At 40.5% G+C, this 25,450-nt stretch overlaps 1 protein-coding gene across 2 annotated transcripts in view; it reads left to right on the forward strand.

The window, feature by feature from the left end:
- The window catches only part of ZMAT4 (zinc finger matrin-type 4), a 338,086-nt gene that overhangs the window by 184,160 nt on the left and 128,476 nt on the right, over positions 1-25,450 (forward strand). For both annotated transcript variants that reach the window (XM_037142512.2, XM_037142513.2), the window contains exon 4: positions 12,996-13,152. In XM_037142512.2, coding sequence (XP_036998407.2) covers positions 12,996-13,152 — 157 coding nt within the window. The remainder of the gene's footprint in view (positions 1-12,995; positions 13,153-25,450) is intronic.

A 25,450-nucleotide genomic window follows, 5' to 3' on the forward strand; every position in this document is an offset into this window, starting at 1 on the left:
AGTTTTTGTCCACTGAGTGGATGGTTTCTATCCAAGTAACAGGCTGTATATCTCTCTACTTAACAGTGGAGCACGAGGCTCGTGCCAGGTTGAATGTGGACTCTGCAGACATAGACACAGCTGCTTCTCTGTGGCACATCCCAGCCAGTGGGACACCTCCTTCCTATGTGGGCAAATTCACACAATGACATGACATTGCCGCTGTCTTCATTTCAGTGTTGGGTATGGACCTGATGCCAATTGCCCATTTCTGAGACAAAGCAATAATGTTGGTAAGAAAGCAAGGGTGAGGTTGTTTTACGTCAAAAACACTTATGTGATGAGTTAAAATTGGTTAGTGGATGTCTACTTCGAGTCATTCATTCAGCAACTATTTATTTCATGTTCATCAAGCCTCTTCTGTGAGGGGTAGGCACTGGAGATTGGGGGAGAGGGGTAGGGAGGGTGATTATTAAACTTGTTGCCTCCATGATGGTTTTTAGAGAGACAGTCCTAAAAAATGCTAATAAAACAAAGGATAACATCTAATCTGAACTATGGCACAAATGTTAAAGACTGGGAAAGGTCAGCAGCAAAGATGTAGATGAAGTTTGCAAAAGTCCTTAAGGGACTCCTGGATGAAATGAACTTTGACCTCTGAATGTGATTTGAATAGGCTGGGAGTTAAGAGAAGATTGTGATCTGGATGGAGCAGAGCAGGATGCATGAAAGAGGACAGTGGGGAGGCAAGATTGCTAAGGACCCTGCAGTCAGTCAGAAAGCATGTTTTCTAGGTCTTCTGGTCCCTCTGTAGTGGGAGAGGAGGGTTTTTTCTGCTTGCTGTGTCTTTCAAAATTAAATACCAGGCTGTAAGCAACAAATGCATGACACTAGAGATAGTTGCATTGATTGAACATGTAATTTTACTATAAGATATGTGCTAAGAGAGTTATTTCTGTCTCTAGGCATGTCAGATGGCTCTTACCTTTAGGTGTAGCTTAGTTGTAGCTGTAGTTAGAGTTCCAGGATAACCAAGAAATGTCTTTAGACTGTGATCAGAATTCCAAGGATGTCCAGCCAGGGCTCAGAGGAATTCAGTATACTATAAGAGAGCACACGCAAACAAAATAATTCTCACTATTTTTCCCTTTCTGAAAGAGTTTCACTTCTAAGTAGAAGATAACTAGAAAAGAAAAGAAAACTTATGCTTCAAATTTTAGTATTTCTTTGGGGTTTTGAAATCATTTAAATGCATCTCTTAGGCTTTTTCTATGACAGCTTTATTAAGATATACTCTATATATCATACTATTTATATATTTAAAATGTCCAATTTGGGGTTTTAGTTTATTGAGGGTTGTGTAACTATCACCATAATAAACTTTATAATCACCAAAAAGAAACCCTGTACCCATTCCATTAACAGTTGCTCCTCATTTTCTCTGATCTCTCCCTTCCCATGCCCCTACTCCTAGAAAATTCCTAATCTACTTCTGGTTTTATAGGTTTTTCTATTGTACAAATTTCATATCAGTGGAATCATATGATATATGGTCTTTCACGATTGCCTTCTTTCTCTTAGTACTAACACTTTTGAAGTTCATTTGTGTTGTGGCATTTATCAGTACTTTATTTATTTATTTTTTTTAAATTAATTTTTTATTGATTATGCTGTTACAGTTGTTCTATTCCCCCTTTATTCCCCTCCACCCTACCCCCCATCCCCACCATCACCCCCCCTTTAGTTTATGATCATGTGTCTCAAGTCCTTTAGATTCTATATTTCCCATGCTATTCTTGCCCCCCTATCTATTTTCTATCTACTGTCTATGCTACTTATTTTCTGTACCTTCTCCCCCCTTCTCCTCCTCCCACTCCCCCTGTTGCTAACCCTCCTTGAGATCTTCATTTCTATGTTTCCACTCCTGATCTAGCTGTCCTTTTTAGTTTGCTTTCGTTTTAGGTGTGGTTGTTAATAACTGTGAGTTTGTTGTCCTTTCACTGTTCATGTTTCTTTAACTTCTTTTTCTTAGATAAGTCCCTTTAACGTTTCATATAATAAGGGCTTGGTGATGATGAACTCCTTGAATTTGATCTTATCTGAGAAGCACCTTATCTGTCCTTCCATTTTAAATGAAAGTTTTGCTGGATAGAGCAATCTTGGTTGTAGGTCTTTAGATTTCATGACTTGGAATACCTCTTTCCAGCCCCTTCTTGCCTGTAAGGTCTCTTTTGAGAAATCCGCTGACAGTCTGATGGGGACTCCTTTGTAGGTGACTGTCCCCTTAGCTCTTGCTGCTTCTAGGATTCTCTCCTTCATTTTAATCTTGGCTAATGTAATGATGATGTGCCTTGGTGTGTTCCTTCTTGGGTCCAACTTCTTTGGGACTCTCTGAGCTTCCTGGATTTCCTGGAAGTCTATTTCCTTTGCCAGATTGGGGAAATTCTCCTTTATTATTTGTTCAAATAAGTTTTCCACTGGTGGCTGTGCCTTTCCCCCCTTCTGGTACCCCTATAATTCGGATGTTGGAGCGTTTAAAGATGTCCTGAAGGTTCCTAAGACTCTCCTCATTTCTTTGAATTCTTGCTTCTTGACTCTTTTCTGTTTGGCCATTATTTGCTTTCTTCTGGTCCACTCCATTGATTTGAGTCCCAGTTTCCTTTTCATTGCTATTGGTGTCCTGTGCAATTCCATTCATTTCAATTAGTTTCGCCTTCATATATTTGTCTAATTTGTCGGTATAATCAACCAGTTCTGTGAGGATCCTGATCACCAATTTTTTAAACTGTGCGTTTGTGAGTTTTGCTATTTCTTCATCACTTAGATTTATTTCTGGGGCTCTGAGATCCTCCTGCGCCATTCTTGGTCTGTTCGGGCCCTTTAAGTGTGAGAAGCCGCGGCTTGGACTCCCAGGTCGCTGGGTTGTGACGCTGTATGTGGTGGGAACACCTCTGCCGCTCTCACAGCTGGGTGCGGAGGAGCAGTGCCCTAGGTGGTTTACCTGGGCCGGGCCACTCAGAGTCGCTGGGTTATGACGCTGTAGTGGAGGTGGGGCAGAGCAGGGAAATGGCGGCGCCCTCCTCTGCCGCCGCCGTGGGGACCGCTGGCCCGGTCCAACCGCCCCTCCCGCCTGTCCACCCTCACACAAATGCGCGACCTCAGTCAACACGCAGCCCCGGGCCGGGTGTCTCCCCCAGGTCGCTCGCCTGGTTGCTCGCTGGGTCGCTCACCAGGTCTGACCCTGCGCCTGGATTCCGCGGGCCCGAGTGTGTCTGGCCGAGTTCTCCCGTGCAATCCCGCTCCGCCAGCCGCTGGTTTCGCCCGCCCACCGGTCAGGCTGAAGAATTTGTTGTTAACGGACTTCCGAAAAGTTCAATTTTCCGTGTTCTGGCTGTGTTTTCTGTTGCTAATATTTAGTTTTCTCTAATCTTGGTTGTGGGAGAAGGCACAGCACATCCACCTATGCCTCCATCTTGGCGGAAGTCCACTTTATTTTTTTTATTTCTGATGATAGGTCATTTACCTATCTTCAGGGTAAATAAAACGTGGACATATGGGTTGTTTTCACTTCTGGACTATTATGAGGCATACTGCTATGAATATTTAAGTACAAGTTTTTGTGTGAACATGTATTTTCATTTATCTTGAATGAAATGTACATTTGATTCTCATTTTTCATGTTAGTTGTGTTCTATAAAGTTGCCAATTAGCAAATACTGAGCCATTCAAGGTCAAATACCAGACTGTATGCAAACACTGAACTAGCAAATACTGAGCCATTGCTTCTAGGGGAAATGCAGGGTTGAGTTCCTATAGGCCCCTGGTTACAAGACTCTTATCAACTGATCAGCGCATAACCTTATTTTATGTGTGTTTCCATTTAAAGATGTCTTATTTAATATGTATTTCTTACAAATAATTAATTACACGTAGTATTTCTTTATAATGAAATACTAGCTGAAAAGGGTTTAACATTTTGCTGACTCTGGGTAATTTGGTAAGTTTCATTGGCTTTTAGCCTCATAACAATGCTGTCCATTATGCATTTCCTATTAGTCATTATCTCATGAATCAACAAGTTTCAACACTTTTCCATGACTTCATCATGTGCTGTAAATGTCTTTAGCACTATCTGGAGTGGTCCCATAGACCCACCAGGAATTTCCTCTTCCTTATTGTCAGTTGATTAACATTGAACTCACATCCAACATTATTATTTCTCATGACTGAATGAAGTTTATTTAACACGTGTATTTCCTTTGTAAAGTACATCACAGTCTCCTTGTGCTTCGGAACACTAAACAGCAGCTCAGCATTACCCTTGGGAGTCATTTTCAGCAGCCAAATCACCAACAAAAAACACAAAAAATGCAGAAAATGTGACACTCAGTAGACCATGAAAAGAGCACTGTTTACATTCTAAAGGGTGAAACTAGAAGGCAGACGGATAGCCTTGTTCAACCATAGATGGGACTGGGAGTGTCAGGTGACTCAAATTTTTTGCCACTTTGCATATATCAATGAATAGCAAAAATATACCACAAGTATTTATTTGGGGTTATAACAAATATTTGCAAGTAGGTACCTAGAAGTGGACTGTACCTAGACTGTACCTAGATTGTACCTAGAAGTGGAATTGCTGGGTCATATGGTAACTGTATGTTTAAAGTTTTGAGGAACTGCCAGGTGATTTTCCAATGTGGCTGTGCCATTGTAATTTACCACCTGTAGTATATGAGGGTTCCCTATTCTCCACCTCTTTGTATACTTTTATTACTTGTCTTTTTTATTCTAGCTATCCTAGTGGTTATGAAGCGGTAGCTTGTGGTTTGATTTGTATTTTCCTGATTGCTAGCAATGTCTAGCATTTATTTTCATACTCTTATTGGCCATTCATATATCTTTTTGCAGAAATGTCTATTCATATCCTTTTCCCATTTTTTTTTAATTTGGGTAATTTTCAATAATAATAGCTGGAGACTTTGTTACTGCTCTTTCAATAATGAATAGAACAATTATGCTGAAGGTTAATGAGAAAATTGAAAAAAAGAGATGACTTAACTAGATCCAGTAGACATGTATAGAATTATCTAGTTCTCCCTTTAATTCTGTTGGTTTTTGCTTAATATATTTTGTAACTATGTTAATTATGTGCATGTACATATATAATTATTATAATTATTATATTTTCCTGAGAACTTGGCACTTTAATCATTACGAAGTGTCCCTCTTTACCTTTAGCAATAATTTTAGTTATAATATGTTATTTTATTTGATATTGGTATAGGTGCTACAGCTTTCTTATGGATGCTATTTGCCTGACACATATTTTCATCCTTTTACTTGCACCCATATGTATCATTGAATCTAAAGTGTGTCTCCTCACACAACATATAGACTGGTCATTTTTTTAATCAAGTCTTACCACCTCTATTTTGATTACATTATATAATACTTCCAAATTTAGTGTTATTATTCCTATAGTTAGAATTGTGTCTACCATTTTACCTTTATTTTCTGAATGAATTATGTGTTTTTTGTTCCCTTGTTTCTCCTTTACAACTTTCTTTTGAATTAAGAGAATATTTTGAATTGCAACATTTTAATTTCGGTAGTGATTTTTTTTATGTTACTTTAAATTATTTATTTGGTGGTTGTTCTGAAGCTTATCATATACTTCTGAACTTATCAAAATTTACTTAAGATGTAAATGAGCTTAATTTAAGGCATAGATAGAAATGTTATTCTTGAACAGTTATCTTTTCCTCTTTTTGTGCTAATATTGTTATACATTTTCACCTGTACATTACAATTCAACAATATATTGTTATAGTAATTGTTACAGAATTTTGTCTTTTAAAGAAGCTGAGGAATGATACCAGTTATATATTTTAGTGAATTAACCTTCTTATTTACCCTTTGTCATTCTCATCATTTTTTTTCTTGTGAATTTGAATTAGAATTCAGTGTCATTTTTTTACTCAAGTAAAACTTTGCTCTCACCTACTTTCCTGATACTGTTATTGTCAAATAGATTACATTTTTATATTTTCTATATGTTATTGGCCAAAATATACAAATATGTACATGTAATTTTATATCTCTACTTTGTAAATTAGTTAAGGGAAGAAGGAATATATATATATACATATATTGTATTTTTTTATAATTACATAAGTATTTTTTGGTACATTTTTAAATTTTATTTTTTTTTTATGAGATTCAATTTATTGTCTGATGTCACTTGCTTTCAGTCTGTAGAACTTCCTTTAGTAGTTCTGGTAAGATGGATCTGCTAGTAACAGTTTCTCTCAGTTAAAAAATAATCTCTGAATGTATTTATTTCATTTATTTTTGAGAGATAGAATGGCTGGCTCTAAGATTCTTGGTTGACAGATTTTTTTTCCTTGCCCAGCACTTTGAATATGTCATCCCACTGACTTCTGGCCTCCATTGTTTCCAGTGAGAAGTTAGCTATTAATCTTTTTGTGGTTTCCTTGTATGTGATGACTTGTTTTTCTCTAGTGCTTCAAAATTTTCCTTTTGTTTTTGGTTGTCAGTATTTTAATCTTGATGTATCTGGGTGTGGATCATTTTGAGTTTTTAACAAACTACTTGAGTTTTGTGAAAGTTCTTGAGTGAGTGGATGAATGTTTTATTAAAATTTGGGAAGTTTTTAGTCATTGTTTCTTTAAATATTGTTTTGTGTTCCATTCTCTTCCTGTTCACCTTTGGTACTCTCATTTTACACATATATTGGTGTTTTTAATAGTATTCCACATTTCTTTAGTTATCTTCATTCTTTATTCCCCATCTCTTCTTTGAATTACATAATCTCTATTGATGTATCTTCAATTTATTAATTTTATTTTTCTGTAAGTGCAGTTTTACCACTAAGCACTCTCTAGTGAATTTTTATTTCAATTATTGTATTTTTTAATTCTAGAATTTTGATTTATTCTTTTCTTTATTGTTATTCTCTATTTGTTAATGTACTATATCATACATTCCATTGCATCTTTGATCATGATTTCCTTTAATTTTTTGAACACATTTATTATTGCTTGAAGTCTTTGATGTTGCTTCGAAGTCTTTGCCAGTTAAATCTAACATCTGCCCCCTTTCTTTCTGTGTACAGATTACACTTTTTATTTTTTGTATATTTTGTGTTTGTTGCTATTGTTGAAACTGAATATTTAGGTAATATATTGTAGCAATATGCTGATTCACTCATCCTACAGGGCTTGTTTTTGTCATTGTTTGCTTATCTCTTTGTCCAATGTCTTGTCTAGACTATTTTAATAATGTATTCCTTCACAATATGCAGCCACCAGTGTCATTACTTAGAGGAGCAGCCTCAGGAATGTGCATAGTCATTGTGGGGTGACAGTGGCTTTGGAAGACTCCTTTTGACTGTTTGTTTCTCTGATCTCCCCCTGTGAAGTTGACTGCCTCTGCTGGAATCATACCTAGCATTTAGGTTCTACTAATTGTCAGGTGATTGCTTTATTGTTTTTGTCAGTGTTGTAGGGTATAAATACTCCACGGCCTGATCCAATTAAATTCACTTCTTTTTGTAATGTTAATTTTTGATGCAAATCTTTGAAGTTTGTTCTGACTCTAAAAAGGCTGTCCTTAACTGTCTTTTTCCCTGGTAATCTCTGGTAAACTAGCTGGCCTATAGTTTAGATTACCGCTTTAATGGAGCTATCAGCTTTGTTTTAGTTGATTCTCCACCAGTTTTTATAGAGTACTCTTGGACTTACACTTTCCCACACTCTATTTCAGATAAAGTCATTTCTTTGGGGAGAGTTTATGAGCTCTCTTTTCTTATGTACTTTCTCATCTCTATCCATTCTTGTTGGAAAAAGCTCCAAGTTGCTGCTCCAGAGCTGGGGAGAGGGACAGTGGCCTGCTTCCCTCAGAATGAAAGTCCTGCTTTATTAGAGGAGCAAAGGTGGTGGCTTCTGGTCTTCTCAGCTTACCTGTCCCTAAGCATGTGTGCTAGAGAAGGGAATCAGAGTTTAAATATTCTTGGCTTGCTGTGCTTGGAACAACTTCTGTCCTATAAGTGAGGGTGGGCAGAGGTAGAGTGTACCTGATCCCATGGGCATATTACTAGAAATTTGGCTTTTGCATCTTGTAAATTAAGGGAACATGATTAATTTAGGTGACCTTACATTCCTGATACCCCTTAATGGGAGCTAATGGATGAGGAGGCCCTCTTTTCTTGACCCCACCAAACAAAGCTGGAGTTTTCATTATGCTGAGCTTGGTGGTTGAGAGGGAGGCAGAGAGTTGTGGCTAAAGTTCTTACTTAAATTTAGTATATTTTCTTAAATATTGTTTAATTTGCTGTTTGCTCTTAGGATAGAGAGTTGGTTGTTCTTTAAGAAGTAATTTTTACTAGTTGTAGTAGTTATTTGCTAGGGAGCAATTTCAAAGATCTCCTCACTCTGAAATTCTGGAATTGATAGTCTTTCTCTAAGGTTTTTTATATTTACCTAAAGCAGACATTTTTAACCTTTTTCATCTCATGGCACACATAAACTAATTACTAAAATTTTGTGGCACACCAAAAGTACACTTTTTTGCTGATCTAACAAAAAATAGGTTTAATTTTGATTGATTTATTAAAGACATTATGATAGTAATTATCTACCCTTATTGATCCAAAATAAATTTAAAATCAGGTGTCTATACTTACACATAAACATTTCTAATATCAAGAATTAACCAAGCATCCCAACCATTCCCTGCACCTTCAACCATACAGGATGTTCTCTCCCCTCTCCTCCCTCCTCTAGATAAAAGAATTAACCAATTAGATGCAACCTATGGTATGACATGACCAATAAAATGCAACTCTGTTATATGACCTATATATTTATGGTTCAAGACATTGGCTATTGTCACTTTTTTTTGACGATCTAAAGATTTTTACCTGGTCAGTAAAGGTTTTTACCAGGTCAGTGCCCTTGACTAAATAGTCAGATATTCATGCTTTAAAAATTCTTGTGGCATGCCAGTGTGTTGTGGCATCCTGGTTGAAAAACTGCTGACCTATAAAGTATTAGAGAATAAAGGCAATTATCTGAATTAAGTAAAAAAAAATCTTAAAGAGAAAGGCCTTTTGGAATTAGATTTCTGGCCAGAGTCATCTAGGCCAGAAATTGAGATCTAGTCATCCATTGAGATTAAATTCTAAAAACTTGTTACCTTTGTGAAATGCTTTGACTAAGCAGATTTAGGATATTCCACAAAATTTTTTTCCAGCAATGTGGACATCTCACTGGAAAAGTCTGACTCAATTGTTACCTCCAGTTTGAGGTCCATATTTTAATGCAATCTTAGTTTTCCTCTTCATTTACTTGATATCTTGGGGCCATTCTTAATTCTTTAAGCCAGAAAGTTAAAACGTATTCATTGAAGTCAGTTCATCAAATTTTATGGAGTTCTACCCTGGGCAATCTATCAACATGGCTCTGGATACAGTGGGAGACTCCAATATAGATTATACGATCTGTAGTTGCAAGGAGCCATTAATTGGGGATTTTCATAGCCAAGAATATGCAGTTAAATTCTATCTCTTTTCAGGCACTTGATTAATATTGACATTTTTTCTAGGTAGTTGTTTTTCACCACTGTTGTTAAAGTAGTCAGAGGTGGTGGCATTTTCAATTGTATCAGGTGAGTTACACTGGTTCCTTTAGTAAAATATCCTCTAAGCATGTCCTGCTGACCTCAATGGCTGCTTAACTCCTCAGGGCATTGTGGACCTTCTGTTGCCAGGAAGCGAAACTTTCTTTGTCCCTTGTCTACAACTGTGGCATAACTGCATTCCATCATATTTACTTCCATAACAATTGGTTCTCTTCTTCTATTATTCTTTGATCCTTCTACATGACGATGTGAATGAAATTGCCCAGGAAAGCAGAAATATAGGAATCTATATTAAAACTATGGTGAAACTAACAATTGTTGGGAATTTTTTTCCTATTTAAATCCTCAAGTTAATTTATAAGTTGTTGATACCTCTGGCTCTTTTTCTGGCCACCTTCCTGTCCATCTGAAAGATTCTGGGTAACAGCTAGACCTCCATGCATTAACTGTTTTCATTGTTGACTTTTGTTTCATTCAAGTCATTTACCTCACAAAACAACCCAAAGCTCCATTCATTCAGTAGACAACGAAAGGTCCCCCTGTGTGGCAAGCATTGTGCAAGGTGATGGAGCTTCAAAATCAACAAGATGACTTCCTTGATTTTAAAAGAATTTTATAGTCTCATGAGAGAAACAAATATGAAAAGAAATGTAATAATTAGTGTTCTATGGTAAAAGAAATATGTACAGGATACAGAAGACCCTACTAAGGTGAATGCTCACTTCTGCAGGACGGTAGAGGGGTCAGAAAAATCTTCACCTCAAGGAAGTGATGACTAAACTGACCCATGGAGGTAGATTCTGAAAAAAATGGATTAGACAGGAAGTCATGAGAAAGGGCATTCCAGGCATGATAAAGGCTTTCAGAGAAAAATCCATACAAACAGACTTACATTAATTGTCTTTTACCTTACAATTGGAAGGATGAGCCAAGAGAAGACTCTATTTCTTTGATTATAATACTTTTAGTTTTATTTTTTGTCTGACTTCTCCAGTTTGCCAGGTCTCAACATCCTTGAAAGTAGGGAGCAGTGCCATATTTATGTAACCAAGAATCTAACATTCTGTAAGTTCTTCAAAATGCATTGAATGAATGAATGACGGAAATCCACCGATCATGATCCACATCCAGGGCGGTTCTTCTCCCTGTAAGCCAGTTCTGAGTGCAGGTCATGTAATGATACCAGCTCCTGTTTCTGGGTTTCCAGCCCTTCTTTAGAAATGTCTACATGTTAGAACTTCAGGAGAAGGACTGCTTCCCAAGGCCAGGCTTTCCTGGCACTTTCCATGGAAGTAGCAGGAGGAATGTAAAAATTCTATGTAGGTGTAGGTTGTAGGTGAAGTTTTGGCTGATGGTCTTGTGCCTAATTTTAAGAAAAATTGCATACCTGATGCCTATCATATAGAAGTAAGTAAAAAATTGTAATTAAAGCAACCACTTCCATCTTAACTTTTCTTCCTTTTTTTCTTTTAACATGTAGCACCAATATCTTCTAGCATAGTAGGGAAAGTACCAGTTTGAGTCTTTCATCCTTCTTGGCCTATCAGCTCCTCATTCACTGGTCTTGAACCCTTAGTAACACCCCAGTTGGTCATTTTCTGGTGTCCCTGGGCTCTACCCACTCCTTGGGGTATGTAGCATGCCCTAGTCTTTGGCTGGCCTGGTGGGTGAAGAGAGGGTAACTTTCCCCTTTCCTGCCTGGTCCAGTCAATCTCTACCATAGACCACACAGGGGTGTACAAGTATTTATAGCTTTTTTATTTTTATTTTTAAACTGAAGGGAAAATGGAAACATCTTGGCTTTAAAGCTTCAGCTACGGCACACCCAGTGGGCACAGCCTCAGTTACTAGCCAGGTGTCCTGCCCTAATGCTAGCCCCTCTCCAGGAGAAGACTTTGGGGGACCCCCTTCTCTCTCCACAGGATTTGTTTTCTCTCACTGACCCCCCAATCCCTACCAGTATACTTCCTCACTTCTCACTCAGTAACTATAATAAAGGGGGGAAACTCTAAGGTTTTCACATTCTAAGGTCAAGAGAATAAATTGCAGTAGGTGGGGCTTTGTAATTCCAAATAACTCAGGTTTCTTTTTGAGGTCTCTCTCTTCCTCTCCCCTTGAACTACAGGCCACTCCCTTGAACACACACAATGCATGTACACACGCTACTCCTCCCCAAAACGAACTCTAATGGCCAGAAAAGTTACAGACTAATGCTTTGAGGAAGAAAGAGTTAGCTTTCTAACTGCCACATAATTTGCAAGACAACACTCTCTCCAGCAGTCCAGACATATTATTATGATACAGAAAAATGCACAGAATCATTCCCCTTCACCATTTATTCACCCACCTTAATTCTTTTCCCCATGCTATTTTACATTGTACTCTCTGGGCTTGCTAGAAATAAGAGAAGGTCCTATTGTGGGGCAAAATACTCATCCAGGGCTTATTCTAACAAAGGGATGCTTTGCTATTGCTGTTCCATTAAGGAACAGATTAACTCCTCATCTGAGAGTCCACATTATCCTCAATTTCCAACTAGGCAGGAGGGCAGCCAATGGATTAATCTTCCCCTTGAATAATATAGATGATTGATGATCTGTGTGCAAAATAACCAGGTCACATGGTCTGACAAAGGACTTGTTTTTTTCTGAATCATGATTCATTTTCATCAGGTCTTTCAAAAGAATAAAAATCAAGTTGGATTTTAAGGTTTTTTTTGTGTGGCATTTCACTAATCACCTTCCTGAAGAAGAGAATAATCACACAAGTTCGCATAGAAAATTCAGCCAACTTGACCATCAGAGTGTTATGAGAGATGCATGAGTTAATAATGGAAAATATTCAAGTCCTTAAGTCAATCTTAAAAAAAAACTTTTTTTGAACATGTTGGCCATGGTGCCTGGTGAGGCTAAAATTTGTCAAAGGCAGAGCTGAATGTCAAATGATAATATCTGCTAAATAATTCAGGCCATCTGAACTCTGATATTTTACCTGCTTTAATGAGAATAACAAGTGCAATTAGAGAGTGTTTTCCTCGTGGTGCCAGACACAACGTGTTTTCGCCTAATTGCGGGCCCTGTTTTCCTTCTGGTAACTCACATCCGCGTGTTGGTCCTGTGCTTTATTCCCAGTGCCTGGCATAAGCAGCCACTAACTAAATGTGGGTTGCAAGTCATTACTGAGTACATTTTGATGATTATCATGAAGAAAAAAAGAGATTGCAGAATAAAAACTAGACATTTCAATAAGCCAGTCTGTGATCAGTCCCATTTGCAACAAATGGGAATGGGAACAAAGAACTCTCAGCACTTGGGGTTCTCGCTAACGTGACCTTCTTCTCTCTCCTCTGGCAGGGGAGTGATGCCGATATGGTTGACAAGAACAAGTGCTGCACGCTCTGCAACATGTCCTTTACCTCAGCGGTGGTGGCCGACTCACATTACCAAGGCAAAATCCATGCCAAAAGGTTAAAACTGTTGCTAGGAGAGAAAACTCCACTGAAGGCCACAGGTATGTGTGTGAACAGTAACCGCGGGAAGATGCTGAGGTTGAAGCAACGGGCCTATCCCGTTAATCCTGCTCCCTCTTCAGAAGTGGCTGCCAGAATCAGAGCCTAAAAGCAGATGTCCTTCCAAACCAAAAGGGAGGGGCAGGGAGCCCCCGCTGTCCTCACTGTCCTGTACCATTAAGTCTAAGAGCAGGTGATGCTTTTCAGCCTGGCTCCTTCAGATCGGTAATTTGTCCGCATGCAACTTCTGAAAGGTGTTTACCTTCTGCAAGATGCTGTCTGTCCTGTTTATTGTATATTATGTAAGACATTGTATCTATCACGTGAAGAATGCTGTTCTTCCCTACCTACAGTCGGTGATCACTGTGGGTAGCAACAGCGTTCTGTGCGTGGTGAGTGCATTCCCTGCCCAGGCCTGTGAGGAGCACAGTATCGTCCGTGGTGGCAGCGGGGAGAGCAACACACTTTTGTTGGCTGACAATGGAGTTGGTCTGCAAACTGTAAAAATTTTTAAAGAAATTTTCTACTTAGAATAAGAAAGTGTGAATACGATGTTTTAAATATTAATTTGAAGCCCTTATTTTCAGGTATTAAATAGTATCTGTGATAAAGTTAGCAGCACATTAGGATTTGTTTATCTATTGAGGCAGCATTGGTTATAACACTGCCTGAGTCTCAGGGAGCCACCACCTCCAGTCTGGCTCCCACCCTTCGCACACATTCCCCTCTTTTGCCTGGTTAGCCCTCTCCTCGCCCCTCCTCCGGTGACCACTCATCCCTCATCTGTGTCTATGAGTTTGTTTGTGTGTGTTTGTTTCCTTTTGGTTTTATATTCCACACATGAGTAAATTCATATGGGTTTTTTACTTTTTATCCGACTTAGTCAATTAGTGTATAAGGTCCATTAGGTAACAAATGAAAATATTTCATATTTTTATGCGATGAAATTCTTATCATTTTCATAGGGGATCCTGTGATTCACCCTATGAACTTTCACAATGAAAAGCTTACATATTGATAACATTTGGCTTTCTAATTGCTTAACTAAAAAAATTCTTCAGAAGCCTATTGAATCACAAAACTAAAAAAAAAGTATACTGTTTTAATTTAATCAAGGTAGGCTAATTGGACAAGGTTTACATTATGGCAAAGATGCGAATTAGACTAGGTGAAGAAGTTGGGGGTGTATATCATGATGTCTACTTTTACAATGCAACTAAAATCTAGCAATTCATTTTATCTTGCTGTCTAATGAACCGTGAATAAATCGTGGGTGTAATTCTTTTTTAAATGGTATTTTGGAAATTGGAGAATGTCTAAAACAATACTTGGCTTTTATCCTCAGCAGTGTTTTTCTTAAGAGAAAGACCTTCTTTTACTTTGAGAATAGCAAGGAGTCTTTTCACTATATTTTTCTACTTAGTCCAACTAAAGACTATTGTTTTTGCCAGGGTGGCTTTGACATTCACACGTAAGATAGGATTGTGAAACACGTGAAATCCAGTGACAAGCTCAGCTTGTTTGGGGGCAAACTCTATATGAGTATTTGATAGGCAGCCACATGGTTGAAACTCCTGATTCTTGCTCTTTAAAAGGTTGGATACTCACCTTGTAACCTACTCCCCTTCAAATCTCTTAAAATAGACACCGCAGAGAAACAGGCACTGGAACGTTTACCTGTGTTCCATGAATGAGCGACTAGCCCATTTGTTCTCTCTGCCTACAACAGAGGATTGCTGTTAAATGTAACCTCAGAGGTAGTGATGGAAGAGGAGCTGTACCTTTGTTTATCATCTTCATTAGCAAACGGAGAGTTGTTATTTCTGTAAAAAAAATGGCCACGCAGCAAAAATAGTTCTTTGTGAATTTAAATATATCCTCAAGATCTCCAAGTACTTGTTTGTTTTCTTGAATTCAAATACCCTCAAAGCTGTAAATATAACTTGGGTGTAATTTATTAATTGCCATCGATATTCCAAAGGAAAAAAATCAAAGGCACTTAAACCAAAATCTTTACTTAGTGACTTTGCTGCAGAGCTGGCCCAGTCCTCACTGTGACAGAAGCCAGGATGATGGACAGGCAAGAAGGGAGGGGGGTGAGGAGGGGCAAGTAGCACCAGTCGTGTTTGGGGCTGGGGAGACAGATTCTCGTGCCCTCCTGCCAGCATCCCCATTGGTCACCTAGCCCAGGGTTCCCAGGCTCCACATCACTGATCTGTAGCTCATCCTCTCATCTGTTCTCCTCTAAGGCTGCTTTGAGCAGAAAAAAAATCTTGAAAAGTGGGAACATCATACAGAATTGAAGGGTTTGGGAAGTGAAATTGGTTTCTGGGTTTGGCTTAGTGTCCACTGGGCTGCCTGCCGGGAGCAAAGACAGCAATACATCCTGCCAGAGGGAGGTGAGTCATTTGGTGAAAGTATAACAGGGGTAGGAATAGGGAGGTATGGCACAGGATGAAGGTTTGAGGGCTTGATGGGGAGGTGAAACCTAGCAATGGAGAGTCTGGCTGCAGAGATCCTGCAGAGACATAAACAGGGTACTGGCATCTGGAATGTCTGGCAGGTGGTCAGAGGCCCTGGCTGCAGTCCTGGGGTTCTAGGGAAAGGAAGGCCTGTTAAAAGCATGGCAGGGCATCCTCATTTAAGACAAGAGTATTGGGCTGGTAGTCAAGTGTAAGGAACAAATCAGGAGCCTGGTTCCCAGGCCTAGGATATAGGTGGAAGCTTGGTCTCAAGCACAAATTCTGTTTCTACAAATATAGGATAAAGGAGCAAGAGCCACCAGAAAAGAATACCCAGGACATGGCCCTCCTGAGTTACTAGGTGCAGCCCCATCAGCTCCTTGACTAGAGTCAGGACCATCTGCCATTGTTCCTTGCTGCTTATGGCCACCAGCAGTTCCTAAAGGACTTCACCGTCCATGCTGAGGCTGTCCTGTGCACATCTAGGAACTGCTCTGCCTAATCAACCAGGTTGGCTTCAAATTACTTCTATAATGAAAACAAAAGGGAAAAAAAGAACATATAAATCCCAAGAAAGTGAATCAAGATGCCAGAGAGAAGCAATTCCCCTGCTCCAGGGTGCTGCTTCAGCTGCTCCTCCATGAATAATAAGCTCTTGAACTGGAGTGATTTCTGGGTAGGAATAATTGAAGCATGACTCATTGCTTCTCCTAGCTATTCCATCGGATGAGGGTGAACAATTGGTACCTGTGAATCATTACCTTTTCTCCGACTCAGGATGCACTGGGCTCAAGCATCCCCTGGGCATCCTGCAGAATTTGTTGTCGTTTGAGTTGCCTTCTCCAGATGGGTGTCTGTTTACTAGAATTTCTGAAATGCTTGGCAGAGCCACTTGAACAAAAACCAGTTTCAATTCTTGGCTAGTGTGTTTCAGAATCTCTCCTCTAGTTCACGCCATTCTAGATCCTGCTACAAGATGAGAGCATGAGGAGTACTCTAGACGCACTGTGTTCTTCCAGGGTCAGCAGACCTGAGCATGGAGCTGCTGCCCAGATGAGAGGTGAGAGGGAGGTTGCTGGAGCCATGTCATTTACCAAACTGGGAGGATAGAAACGCACACAAATCCTCTCATTGGAGGAGGAGTAAAGGAAGCAGGGGTTATTAAGCATGGAAAAATGATTGCTCAGGGCTAAATCTTTTGAAAGGCTGTCATGGGAAAGAAAGATTCATGTTGTGTGTGTACATGCATTTGTGTGCTTGGATGCAACAAACATAGCCAGTGAGTGAGTAGAAAATTAGGAAGTAAGCTCTGAGCACAAGATAAAGGCAAGTTTATTAATATTCAGAGATGGTTGAAGGTAAAATGTGTGGCTGTGGGAGGTGTTGAAGCAGTGACTGACTAATCACTTGGCAGGGCATTTTCTCTGGGGGTTCCAGAGTTAATGACATCAGCCTGGATGACATAAGTCTTTCTAACCCTGAGGTTCCCTGCTGGAGTCTACAAGGTTGACCCACTGACATAAAATAGCAGGAAGAATGCTGGCCTGGGAGTCACAGGCAGGAACTCAGGCTTGCATTCTGCCTAGTTATGTAATCTTTAGAAGCTCCATTATCTTTTCAACCTCAGATTTCTCATCTGTCATTTAATTCTCATGGTGGATGAATTTATCTCACGGGCCCTTATACAGAGCCAATGATAGATTTAAGAGTTATTTGAGAGGTATAAGGTACTGTGAGCATTCAGTAAATGAGTCGATGTGAAATATGACTCCTTTCCTATATCAGAGCCCCTGACTTTCTGATTAGCGCAGGGCTGTTCAAACACTACCTTGGGAATACCACATCGAGACACTATGTTGTATCTCCTTGGACACAAACATTCTGGGGCTAAGTTCTATGAACTGAGGCAGGGCCAGGTACTGGAGCTGCCCACAAGAGAGAGAGTCCGTGCTGGTGGTCACGGGAAGCATGGCCGGGGGTGGTGTGGGGCTGAGGAAACAAACAGGTTCTGACATTAAAGAAACCTGTCAGGAAGGAGAGACTCAGCCACCATGCTGGGGCAGGGCCATAGATCCTGGCCTGGGGCCTGGCAAAGTAGAGCAATAGTAAGTAATTTTCAAGGAAAACCTCAAGATCTCCAGAGGATAAAACAAGGAACTGAACACCAGAATGAGGACCCAGGAAAGGGTATAGACCTCAGGGATATAGAAGAGGCTTTGTCATCAGGGCAGAAATAGAGAGATAAAAGAGCTAGAAGCTTGATGCCAAACTGTAGACATCAGGCTGCTGCAGTCTTGCTTACTCGAGGCTGGGATTGGCCCTAAACACCCCTCACGGGGAGCTGACTCTGGATGAAGGGGAGTGCTTCCAGCAGAGCGGAGAGGAGGAGCCATCAGACAGAGACTCGAGTGCACTTTATGATGGCTTTTCTGGGCTCCTGTGCACCGAGCTGTGGTTTTTCCCAAGTGGTTGCCTGGTGGGCCTCTAAGGTTATATGTTTGGTCTGCCTTTGATGGAGCTCCAAAGGTAAGAGCACTGACTGTAGGGAACCAAACAGTAGTGTCCAATATGTAATATTCCACTGTAACAATATGTGGAATATGCGTTACATGGCAAGAAGGCGTTATAGGAAAACGAAGCAACCAGACACCGAGGGATTCTGGAGTACGAGGTTTATTGTTTAACGTGCACGGGCCCAGAGGAGTCATTTCCAAATTCTGAGCCCCGAACAAAGGATTCTTGGGGTTTATATAGTCTACGGGTCTTCCTGTCCACGTGACAAAAGTGGGATACAGAAGCAGAATGTGCTCATTGTTCTATCAGCGGGGGTGCTAGTCCCAATCCTACTGACTATCCGGCTACTTGCTTTCCCAGCAGGGGTGCTAGTTCCCGCCCTATCCGGCTATTTGCTTTCTCAGAAGGCCTCATCATTCTCTCTAGGGCGCCTGGGGCCTGGGCAAATAAAGGTTAAACAGAGGTTTTTCAAAGTTTCCCATATCAAAGGAATTAAGGTAGCATATGGATTTAAGGTTCCTGATCCCTGAAATAGTAATTTACTATAACTGTGCTATGTTAAGTCACTAAACTGGTGGTAATTTGTTACAGCAGCCATAGGAAACTAATACACCGACCTAAGTAAATACTTGGCCAGACAGGGTGGTGCTTTATGTGTATTTCAGATATTTCACTTTGTGGCACCTCAAATTCAACTTAAGGAACACTGACATAACTTGATGGGGACCGGCCCGCAGTGTCCGAGTCATCATGGATGAAAGGAGATCTACATTCACACGATCTACCGAGTCCAGTGGAGGAAAAGGGACAGCATGGCTTTTCTCTCAAGGGGAGCAAAAACCATGGCCCTTGCCATGACTGGCCTTTATTCAGTATGGCACGTTATATGATGGTCCTCATTTACTATGCACAGGTTGCCTTAGGTGATTACCTTTTACAGAAAACAAAGGAGAGGATGCTGGTAATCACATCACAGAAAAGGGATATTTGCAAATGAGAAGGCAAGAGTGGTTGAACCAGTTACACTGGTCCTTGGAAGGTTTAGCATGGAATTTAGGAAGTTACTTTGCAGTAAATATTTGCCACAAATCCGAGTGAGGGAGTTTTTAGCAAAAAGCAAGACTCAAAGTGGCCTAGGTACATAGCAGGCCTGATCCCCCATTGGGAGAACCTATCCATGGGCGTGATTCCTGTGCATCTCCCAGTGGGAGCTGGGGCCAGGCCATGCAGAACAGTCTCCTCCAATAACCATGCCTTTGAGGCAGGGTCTTATTCCTCAAACATAACTTATTACTATTGGTAGGATGGGTGGGGTAGGACAAAATGGCAGCTGAACTACAACCCGGAAAAGATGGCTGACGTCAAACCAGAGAGCCAAAAGGGCAGGCTTTATCCACTTAGCAAACTGAGCCTGAGAAGAACCACCAATGATATATTGTCACTTTGTTCAAAGGGGACCAATCCCCAGCTCCCATGGAGAGAGCCAACCAAAATAAGACTCTGCCACATTCCCTGCTTGGGCGTGACTTCTTTGGCACCACTTTGTGGACCAGAGAACCGCACCCGGGCGCGCAAACCCCAGTAAAGCTCCATACTGCCTAACTTTGTGGCTGATTGGCATTTCTTCCTTGGCAGAGCCTCAAAAAACCTTTCAACCATACTGCACAAAACCTCTGTTTGCTATGATATCGAAACACTTTAGTCTTCCTAGCCTACAAGGAGCTGCATATGTTAGCTCCTGTACATGACCAACCTTATTTCCTCTGTCTTCTCGACACACACCTTCAAATGCTCTGTACCATCAGCCCACTGTACCTTTCCTGCAGTTATCCTACATCTAAGATCCCTTTTCCTCTTCCTGTCATGGATCTAAATACCTTTCATTCTCCCAGGCTCAGTTCAAGTCTCGACCAATCCGTGGAGTCTCTCCTGGCTAGTAGAAATTGCGATTGATAAAGTGGGTGCTGTGAAGTCAGGCATTTCTGGGCCCCATTCTTTGTTAGCTGAGGACTTCACTTGCCTGAACCTCCTTTTCCTAATCTGTACAATTGGTATAGTGCTATTACTCATATCAAAAGATTTCCATGATGGTTTTACCAGCTGATTAAAAAATACAAAGTGCTTGTCTCGATGCCATATAGAATTCAACAAATGGTAGCTCAGTCTACTCAAAAAATGAAGCTATTTTTATTTACTCTGTTCAGAATTCTGTGCTGTGTAGTTTTGCACTTAAAATACAGTATTGCCTATTGTACAAGTCTCCTTCCTCTGGGTGAGTCTGGCTTTCCACTTGGTCTGTGAGTGCTCCTCAGAGAGGAACCACATCTTCATACTTACTATATCTTCTGCCACACTCCTGTACACAAGTAGGGCTGCCACGTTCTTCTTCCTCACAGACAGTGACAGAAAAATGTAACCTGCTGTTCAGTTGCAGTTTAGGAAAAGTAGGAGCATAAAATTTAGCACAGGGTGCAAGGTCACAGAAACCTTGGAGAGAAGAAGAATCAAACAACCATGGAAATCTGCCATATGAGACGTTAATCCAGCATGACTGGGCAGAGAGGGAAGCCAGGTGACAGCTAGTAACAGTGAGCAGGAGACCGGATGTGAGCAGAGATTATGCTGGAGGATGGGAGAAATGGTCTGAGGTTCTGAGAGGCTGGCCAGTGGGGTTTTGCACTGGGTGCCAGGGTCTGTGGATGTGTGCCAGTGGGGGGCCATAAAGGTGTTGGCCTGGACATTAGGATATGGATGGGCTGATGCCAGAAAACATAGGAAGAATAAGCATAGTTGGTGCAGAGGCCTAGTGTGGAGGCAGAGAGGAGCTGTGAGAAGAGAAGAGCAAAGTCGGTTAAGGGTGAGAGAAAACCAGGAGTTGGGAAGGGAAGCTGAGTCAGGAATCCAAGGGGCATTGGGTATGTCAGATGGGAGCAGGGCACACAAACTCCAAGCTGGGCGTTCTGCCAAATCCATTTTTGTCTCTGTGACCTCAACTGCCGCCACCTCATGTAATGCTATACAGCTTCTAGCTTCTGACCCCAAGCTCAGCAGATGCTTGCCCATTCATCACTGGCGCCTCCGGGAGTGGTGCAGGAAGTCCAGTGTGGCTCTAAGTGGAGCTCCTCCTTGAGCAGATACTCAACCAGCTCCGGTCCCAGCAGGCTTCCTGGCCACAGCTCGTTCACACTGCATGTAGCATGGCATCCTGTTGGCAGCTGACCCAACAGTAAAGCTGGCATTCTAGGAGAGAAAATATCCACTCTAAGGAATAGAGGTAGCTTCTGAAATCCCCTCATCTGGTACCTGCCTTAAGCGAGTTCATAACCTGGAGATTTTATTTCATTATTTTCCTAGTTCAATTTCTTTCAACAAATATCCTGTGTTCTGGGAATATAAAAGTAGATAAGAAACCCTTGCCCTTCTCAGGTTTACCATGTAGTGGGAGGGAACATATGCACCCAACTATAAGGCATAACACCATGAGGATCTACAGGTGAAAGAGGATATTAAAGAACTGTTAAAATAATGGCACCTGGAAAGTTCAAAGACAAATTTATGAAGAGAGTCATTTAAGTACGGCATTAATAACTGTATAACCTATGGGGATTTGTTAGGGAGAGTTCTCAATTTCTCTTAGGAATACTATACTACAGCAAGGTTTCTAATCTCAAAGGTATTGCCATTTTTGACCGGATAGTTCCTGGTTGGGGGTGGGGGGAAGTCTTATGCATCGTAGGGTGGTTAGCAGTATCCTTGGCCTCTGCTCATTAGATGCCAGAAGAACCCCTCCAGATGGAACAATAAATAAATGTCTTCAGACATTATCAAATATTTCCTGGGGGCAAAGTTGATGCTACTTGAGAACCAGTGATCTAGATCAGCGCTTAGCAGAAAGGGGCCCGCTGCTGCCTGTTTTGTAAGTCTGCAAGCCAAAGTTGTGTTCACATTTTTAGGTGGTTAAAAATTAAGAGAAATATTTTGTGATGCGTGGCAAACATATAACATTCATACTTCAGCGTCCATAAATAAAGTTTTATGGGCACACTGCTGCGCTGACTAGTTTGTGTTCTGTTTAGGCTGGTTTTGTGTTATGATGGCACAGTTGAGTAGTCCTGGCAGGGACCATGGAGTCCACAGAGCCTAAAATATTTGCCACACGGTCGTCCTTTGTATAAAAGGCTGGCTGAGCCCTGATCTCCATCATAAATGATCTCAAGGGACAGGCATCAAGGACAGGGTGGTGGTGGTATGGATGTGCACATAAAACAAAAGCATTTTCCCAGGCCATGTACCATTGGGAGACTGGGGAGGCACTGGACTAGGAACTGGTGTGACAGATGTGACTGAGAGCAAAGGGAATTTGCAAAGATGCACGTTGGGGAGGTACTCAAGACTAGAGAAGGCAGAAAACCCTGTGGCTCCCCCACGCTAAGAGTGGAGAAGCCCTCCAGAGAAGCTGTAAGACTCCAGTGACATCAAATGCCTCTAGTAGGCCTACAATTCAAAACATTGGTAGAAACTAAATAGAGAAAATTATAACCAGATTTTGCCATAATCTTAATATGCTTTTACTTCCTGATTTTTAAGTCTTATTTGAAGTCTGAACTCTAATCTGTATTAGTTTCCCAGGGCATGGCAATAAATTCTCATAAACCGGGTTGCTAAAAATAAAGTAGGTTCCATGGTGTAATGGTTAGCACTCTGGACTCTGAAAATAATAGAAATTTACTCTTCCACCCTTCCAGAGGCCAGAGTCTGAGATCAAGGTGTGCGGAGGGCCAGGCTCCCTCGGAAGACTCTAGGGAAGAATGCTTCCTTCGGTCTTCCTACTTTCTGGGGGCCCCTGCCTTGGGGTCCCAGCTTTGTCACTTTGATCTCTGCTTCTGTCATCACTGTCCTTCTTCCCTGGGTGTCAGTGTGTCCTCTGCCTCTATTTAGAAAGGCCCCAGTTACTGGCTTCAGGGCCCAGCTTAATCCAGTGTGACTCATGTTCGCTTAACTAATTACATCTGCAAAGACCTTATTTCCAAATAAGTTCACCTTATATTTAGATGGGACCCAAATTTGGGGGAAATATTTTTCAACGCAGTATATGAGCCACCTTCATTTAGCTGATTACAACCAACAGAGATCATAGATCTCAATAGAATGCTGGTTAGTGTTCACCCCTCCCTTTTTTGAGAAACATATATAAATAAAATAGCTAGAATAAGAAATAGACTGAGTTCTTACTCAAAATCCTAGAGAACATCCTAAAGGAAAACTTCATTGAACTGCTCTTACAATTTTTTTCTTGAAAAGAATCTAGATGATTTAAAAGGTGTTTCAAGCATAAAGAAAGAAAGCTTTAAACTATGGATATTTTCCACCATGTGCCATTAATCAGAGGGAAATTTAAGATCACCCATAATCTAAATGGTTGGGTATTGTATTTATGATTAACAAGAAAATTTGTTTGTTTGTGGCAGAGACATTGCTCATCTGAAACCCATTTGCTGTCTACATTCCCCAGACTTTCAATTGATTGTGATTAGATGTAATTTGCATTATTTTAAGACTAGACTGCAAGATAGAGGAGGGCCATTCAACCTACATAGATTTCGCGAGAAAAGAAAGATGCCTTTATTGTGATCCTTTGGTGGTATTTCTTATTGCAGGATACTCTAATCTATCCTGGTTGAAACATTGCCCCTTTAAGTTACTGTTTTGCATATAAGCGTTTATTCTTAGCAGAACAGGATACTGAGCACTCTCTTTATGTAATTCCAAGCAGTACCTTTCATCTTTGACCCGTAAGTTTGGACTGGCCGCGGCGGTGTGTGTGCCGCAGCAGCAGTGGAAGATGGGTAGAGAGCAGCTCTGGGGTGTGCCACTGAAGGAGGCATCACAGCATCGCCTCTCTGGTGATGACTGGGCACAGAACGCTTCATGGCGCACAGTAGGCACTTAATAAATATCTGTTGGATGAGTGAAAATAGGAAGTGTACATTAGAATAATGATAAACAGTTACATGTTTATCTATAGCTTTATTTTCAACTTAAATTATCATGGGTATGTAAATTTTAGTTAAATATGATGATCAAAGGTAGCTGCTTTATATTTTTACAAGATGTGTGAGGCTGGTCCACTTGCTTGACTTTAAAACACTCCCTTTCTCCTGATAAAATAGGTGAGTGTAGCACATAGGCTCTGAAACCAGACTAACTTTAAATTCTGGATAAATCTGTGTGAACTTTTACAAGTTATTTTAACTTCTCCCCCTGCCCCCATTTCATGCTTTAAAATTACAGTGTACTTACATTATATAACTGTAATAATAAAGGAGGCAATATAATTAAAATAATACAGTACCAGCCACATGATAAAGGGTTGAGTGAGCATATTACTGTATGTAAATATGTACAGGTATACACAACACTCGCAGTTGATCCTTGTTATTTGCAGATTCTGTATTTGTGAGTTTACCTACTCAGTACAGTGTGTCTGTAATCACAAAATTACTGCACATGGCACCTGAGTGGGCATTTGCAGACGTGTGCAAAGTGGAGCCACGTTGGAGCTTCTCCATGTGCATGTTCTCACCCAAGGGGGACGAGGCAACACTCTGCCTTCTCCTTTCAGCTCTCATGTTGCCAAGGGCCCTTTTTGCAATCTGTTTAGCGCCAGGTGTTCTTTTTTGCATTTTTGTGCTTTTTGTTGGTGATTTTGTCATTTAAAATAGCTCCTAGGGATAATGCTGAAGTGCTATCTAGTGCTCCCAAGTCCCAACAAGGCTGTGATGTGCCTTACGGCGAAAAGAAGCTTCATCCAGACTTGAGTTAGACTGTTGTTGGCTTTGAATTTTATATATATATATATATATAAATATATATTTATATATTTATATATTTATATATATATTTATATATATATATATGTCAAACATACATATATATTACATAAAGTGTCCTTAAACAGAAGCACATATAAAACATGGTTTTATGTTGATCAATTGATTAAAGTGTGGTGAACACAGGCTCCCAGGAAACTAAACCTTAAATTCCTCCAAGAGCAATGGGTCAGCATTTGCTATTTGTGTTCTTGGAGACTTTACAGAACATAACTACCATGCATAGGAAGAATTAACTGTCTACACAGCACAAGTAACTTTAGGTTTATTACATTTATAGAAAATACATTTGAAAAGTCTATCTCTGAACAGAAATAAAAATAGATAATATTTTAAAGATCCTGGGATGTGGTAAAACTGTACACTGAATCTAACTTAATAATAAAATCAATGATCATAGCTGATCATTGTAATGACTTGGTGTCGGAAACATC

The sequence above is a fragment of the Artibeus jamaicensis genome, unplaced genomic scaffold (assembly GCF_021234435.1).
Source record: "Artibeus jamaicensis isolate MK-2021 breed Jamaican fruit bat unplaced genomic scaffold, CSHL_Jam_final scaffold_833, whole genome shotgun sequence".
In the NCBI taxonomy this organism is placed as follows: domain Eukaryota; kingdom Metazoa; phylum Chordata; class Mammalia; order Chiroptera; family Phyllostomidae; genus Artibeus; species Artibeus jamaicensis.